Genomic DNA, 5,614 nt, shown 5'->3' on the forward strand with positions numbered 1-5,614 from the left:
TGATCTTTCAAAGAGAGCTGTGTGGACATAGGCGGAACTCCATCAATGTCAGTAGGGCTCTGGGCAGGTGCATGGACCCCAACTCTTGGGGGGCAGGGACAGCGTCTGACTGTGTATTTGACAGCACCTAGCACAATGGGGCCCCAGTCTCCACTAATGCCTCTCGGCACTACAGTAATACAAATAATAAATAAGTATAAATGTAGAACATGTTTACAAAATTGAATCAAGTCTAAAATCAAACTGCTGAGTGAGCTGGTGTGTTATGATCAAGACAAAGGTCACAAAACCTGTCAACTTTACAATAAACAATTTTTTCAAAAGAGCATCCCGGGTTCACATCCGTGTAACTTCAACAATACGTCAGGAAAAGCCCCTGTCCACCCCAACATTAAAAATGGGGTTACTTCTTATAAGAAACGGAAGAGTGCAAAGCCCTTGTGGTTGTGTTCTGTGTGGGTTTGGGTGGTGGTTATTCTCAGAAGAGGATGCTGGAAAGTAAGAGACTTGCTGATGTCATTTTTAATTCATCACCAGACACCCAGGAAAAAGATGCTGATGGGTCTATATAAGATGCACCTAGACTCCAGCACAGCACAACAAGAATCCCGGCAAAGGTAAGATTTGAAGTCTACCTGGCTTTCTTGCTTTGTCTTACCCAGTCTCTCTCTCTGATGATGGCCGTCTCTCTTTCTCATCGGTGCAGAATACTCTAGCTGCGGCCCAGCTGAACTCACTACTTTGGATTTTGAGCTATGGTGTCCATACAGAACTGGATGAGGTGCTCCCCGGCCTGGATCTTTTTCTGCTTCTGCTGTCTTCCTCTCCTTCTCCTGGCCCTCCCCATGCCTCCAAAACGAGCAGGATTTGCTCCTGCCAGTCACTCCTGCAGACTGAGAAAGATCAGCTTCCAGCAATCCTACATCAGGAATCGCACTTACACGTTGGCCAAACTGGTATAGTAACCTATCTATCTATTATGGTAGTACTTGACTGTCCTCTCTCCTCTCCATTGCAATGCGTCTCCCCTCCCATATTCCACTTTCTTTCTACCCCCGCCCCCACCTCTACATGGACATGTACTTATGCTGCAGTGATGCTTTTAGAGGCAGGTATAGTACACTACCTGCTAAATACATAGTTTTGTGAAACTCCCTCAACTCCCTCAACGATCTGTGGAGGGATAACCTACTGGTGAAGCATAGCTCATTTCTAATGAACTGCTGTGCACTCCACTAAATTTCTTCTGCTTTCCCTGGGGCTGGCAAATTTTGAAAAAAGAGTTTTCATTTCTCTCTCCCCCTAGCCCCATTCAAAGCTGGCCACGGACATTACTCTAGGAATAACTAGTAAGCTCCTCCGAAGAGCACAACCTCCTATACACTTCTTCTGACTCTCCCTCCTCCCCAGTAGGCTCAGCCTTCTCCATCTCACCCGGGGTCCCCTCTGAGGTATAATCCCTCAATCCGGCAGCTGTCACTCAAAGCAGGGTGTCAGTTGTAGTGTCCTGCACTATTGTTGTAGAATACTGACTTCCTTTCTACCTCTCAGGCTAGTCTCTCGGACCAGGACACGGACAACAGGCTCATTGGACAGCAGCTGTACATTAACGTCCAGGTGAGCTTTACATACGCTGCACAAAGCCAGCTGCCTAAGCTGCATTTCTTGGTTTATTATTATATAGGGTGACCCTCCTACTCTGTGTTTTGTAGGAGACTAATCGCTGCTATGTGATGAAGAGGGTAATAGAGATCATAGTGAACGAAGTACTTCTCTCTGCGACCAGCAACCGTTACCCATATATCCATGAGGTGGCACAGTTCTTAGCAGCTCTGAGCACGGAGCTAAGTGACTGCGTAAGTACTGCACACTTCTACAGACCCTGGCTGTTTCCCACCCTACCTCTCCTGCACCTTCTCGTCTCTGGTTCCCATCCTTCGTTCTGCTCTCAGGTGGCTTCTGAATTTCAAGTGTAGCCTTAGCAGTGTGCTGTAGTGGCAAGGTGAGCACCCACTGGGTGCTGAAATCAAAGGAAACCTCAGATCAAGATACCCAAATTCAGGCTTGTGAAATCAAATAGATTAATAGAAAGGTGTGAAACAGAAAAACCGCACTGTCACACCTTCACCAACCAAACCCTGGCTTTTGTTTTTCAGAAATTCTCAGGACACAGAGAACATGTCGAAAAGAACCTGGAAGAAATGAAAGACAAAATTAAGCAGGTACGTTTGTTTTAACAAGACCAGTGCCAGGCCCCCAAGGAGCTATTACAAATAACTTACTTTGCTGATTTTAAGACTAACAGATTAATGAATTGGCTGTGATTTGCCAGGTCATTATTTTTCATTGTTGTTCCAATGTCCCTATTGAGCTTGATCCAAAGCCGACTGAAGTCAGTTGGGGTCTTTCTGTTGACTCCAATGAATTTTGGATTAGGCCCATTATCAGCTGTGACCAATGATGAAAAAATACCCATTTCAGTTGGCTCTTGTGTAATCCAAAATGATAAACAGTTTAATGCAGAAAAAAACACAGTTGTGAAGTTAACCTTCTAAAGTGAGCAGACATTATTTAAGGAGTAAGGGCTGCAGTGGTGATAGGGGGGCTAGGGACATTTCTACTTCTCCTTTGTCTTATTTAGATTGTAAGATTTTTGGCATAGAGATCATTTCTTATCTATAGCTCTGAACCACCAAGTGAATATTTCCAGTGAAGTTAAGAGACTACTCACTTGCATAAAATTACTCCCATGTGTAAGCACTGGCAGGATTGGGGCCTGTGTTTGTTAATGGTGCTATGCAAGTATGTCCCTGAAATGGTAACCTGGACTTTATGTTCTTTATTGCCCAAACTGAGACTATAATGATATGCAAACTGTAATAGAGATATCACCATGTGCACTTAATGACTGAATGAATGTAACGCTACTGACAAGTCATTGCAATTTTTAACCTTAAAAGAAAATAAATAGATTTTTAGAACTTAAAAACTTCCTCCACCAACTGTGTCATGGTTGCTGTAGTGTACAATGTGATCTTTTATTGGAAAGAGACTGTAGGCTGGACTGTTCAGCCAATCGGGCAATCAGTTAGGGACAACTTCCTCAGATGTCATATTAAAAGCATCATAAGCCAAACCTCAGCACTGTTATGATGCTACTGTATATTGTGTGATTTCTATGTTCATTTGATACATCTCTTGAGTAATTTAAAATGGAATTGGGCAAGGTCCTGGAATACAGACTGGAGGGAACAATCCAGCATTGCATTGGTTTGGATTAGGTAGTTTCCATCTTGATGTCTACTGACATTAACAGGATTATTTGTAAGAGTAAAGTGAACAGAATTTAGCCCTATTTCTATGAAAATATTATATTCCAATCTAAATCTTTGGTGACATAATGAGATATTAAAGAATTTTCTTTTTTTTTTCTCTCTATATAGTTGGGAGTTAGTGGAAAGAACAAAGCAATTGGGGAGCTGGATTTGCTCTTTGATTACCTGGAAAATGCATGCACTGAAGCACCGAAGAAAATTGTTACTAGTAAGGGAGGAAACAAGAGGAAAAACTGAAAGAACCTCCAGGAAACCACTGCTATGATACAAACCATATATCTATTAGGAAAAAGCACCTTTTGGAGTGGTACTTATTTAACAGTGCCAAACATTTCAACTTCAACCAAGTGCTTAAGTATTTTGTTGATTGGGGCCTATGTGCGCAAGCACAAGTGGATATTTTGAAAGCTATGCGGTGGTGCTTGCCTGCATCTGTCCCAATGTCTTTAACTTGAAAAATTTTCTCGGAAATGTTGCCGTCCTTTTGTCAAATTGATCCTTCTCTAGAAAACAAGTATTTCAGGTTCTTTTAGCAAAAAGTATTTACAGGCTTTTAATATTTAATGCTAATTTATTGAACAGCAATAATTATACATTTATTTATATAAATTAATAGTGTGAATTTATTTATAAAAATGTACCAGAGGCTTTTACATGAAATATGGTATAACTTACAACTGTTATTATAATATTTATAGAATGATACATTTGAAAGAGCTGCTTATTTGATATCTCTTTCATTGTTATTTATTATAATAAATACTTTGATTTTCCAAATATTGCAGTTTCCTGAGGCTTTTCTTTCTAACTCAAACACCTGCACATGCAGGAAGATGCTGCTTGGCTGACGGTCCACTGGCCGCACAGTATCATGGGGGATGCAGGGTCAAGTTCTGGGACATGCTTCTCCCTCTGTAGTGAGAATTCAATAGAACAGTGCAGGGCCTCAGAGGGGCATCTTTGCATTTCCCCTATGCAGGACCAGGCAGGTGGAACCAGATCAGCCCCGGATGGTCATTGCAGCAGTGAGTAACAGACAGAGTAAAGGAATGCCCTATGCTCGGGAGTCCGGCTGCACAGGATTTGGGCACAAAGCTGGTGTAGCTAACTCTGCACCTCCCTTGTGCCAAGTGCAATTCATCCTTGCCTGCCCCACCTTATCAACTCCACTGGTTATAGCTCAGTAATGAATTCCCACCTGCCCTTTTGTAATAGATTTGCACTGGGGAAGGGACATTAACGTCAGTGGAGTTATTCCTGATTTACACTGGTTGAAGTGAGAGGTAATTCAGGCTCCTGAGGCTGGTCGTTCACTGCCTGAACTGGTAGGCTCACCTGGAGAACATAAAGGGAACGTTTTGTGTTGCCTGCTGGTGAGCCTTTGTGGGTGACCCACGGATAGCCCATTCTTTGTCTGGCCCTAATTTTTCTATTAGTTCTAATAGTTATTTATATAGCTTTTAAAATAATAAAGATGCCTGTCAAGGCTGATTCCGTACTCTGGCACTTTGAGTGCGGAAGGTGGGCCCCGCAAGGATTTTAAAAATTAATACTGGCCACTCCAGGCTGGTATTAAGCTCCCAAGGTCACAGCTTCTCTCTGACCTTGGATAGCTAGATGCCACCACCACCCAAGTGCAAGCTCTCCCCCCGGCTCTTTTGAGAACCCAGGAAGGAACACTTGGGAATTCCTTCCTGTGAGGTACCCTCAAGCCCTTTCACCACCCTTCCCGGGAAGAACTGAGAAAATAACAAAGGAAATCAGCTGTTGCCACAAGCTAATTAAACAACATATGCATAAACCTCTTAGGGACACAAAAATCCAATCCTAATCTTAAAAAAGGTAAATTTTATTAAATCCCAAAAAGAAAGGAAATACATTTGGAACTTAGGCTTTTTGCTAGATCCAAAAAGTTACAAAAGAAACAATTACAAAAATTAAGCATCAAGATAGCTTTCTTGAGGTTCAACTTAAAGGTTACAAGCAAAACAAATGCATCTGGGGTTAGCACAGAGGAGTCCACAAGCCAATAAGAAATAAAAGAAATAACCCTAATTGCATCTTCCTAGACATTCCCTTATTACTTACATATCTGGGGTTTCAGATAAGTAGGGTTGAGGTATGAGTTGATGCTTTTCCTACCTGGTTTTAAAGCTTTTTACAGCATAGCTCCAGCCCTGTCCTACTCTGTCCCCCCTCTTCAGAGAACAACAGCAAACAAAGGGAAGTTTTTTTCCCCAATTTTAAAAAGTTCTAGCCCTCCCATGGGCTCTTTTGGT

General features: G+C 42.2%; 1 protein-coding gene across 1 annotated transcript; it reads left to right on the forward strand.

The window, feature by feature from the left end:
* Positions 1 to 484: 484 nt before the first annotated feature.
* IL22 (interleukin 22) lies at positions 485 to 3,727 on the forward strand. Its single transcript, XM_084644272.1, has 6 exons — positions 485 to 617; positions 707 to 956; positions 1,552 to 1,617; positions 1,713 to 1,856; positions 2,157 to 2,222; positions 3,444 to 3,727. Exons 2-6 carry the CDS (start codon positions 756 to 758, stop codon positions 3,570 to 3,572), a joined length of 606 nt encoding a protein of 201 aa, XP_084500398.1. The 5' UTR covers positions 485 to 617; positions 707 to 755; the 3' UTR covers positions 3,573 to 3,727.
* The last annotated feature ends 1,887 nt before the right edge of the window (positions 3,728 to 5,614 follow it).

The sequence above is a fragment of the Lepidochelys olivacea genome, assembly GCF_965140295.1.
Source record: "Lepidochelys olivacea isolate rLepOli2 genome assembly, chromosome: 1".
Taxonomy (NCBI): domain Eukaryota; kingdom Metazoa; phylum Chordata; order Testudines; family Cheloniidae; genus Lepidochelys; species Lepidochelys olivacea.

Bases quoted from the DNA above. Each gene is read 5' to 3' on its own strand.
- IL22 (XM_084644272.1), top strand. From the start codon at position 756: ATGGTGTCCATACAGAACTGGATGAGGTGCTCCCCGGCCTGGATCTTT. The intron at 1,857-2,156 runs GTAAGTACTGCA...TTTGTTTTTCAG, and splicing joins GCACGGAGCTAAGTGACTGC to AAATTCTCAGGACACAGAGA. The intron at 2,223-3,443 runs GTACGTTTGTTT...CTCTCTATATAG, and splicing joins TGAAAGACAAAATTAAGCAG to TTGGGAGTTAGTGGAAAGAA.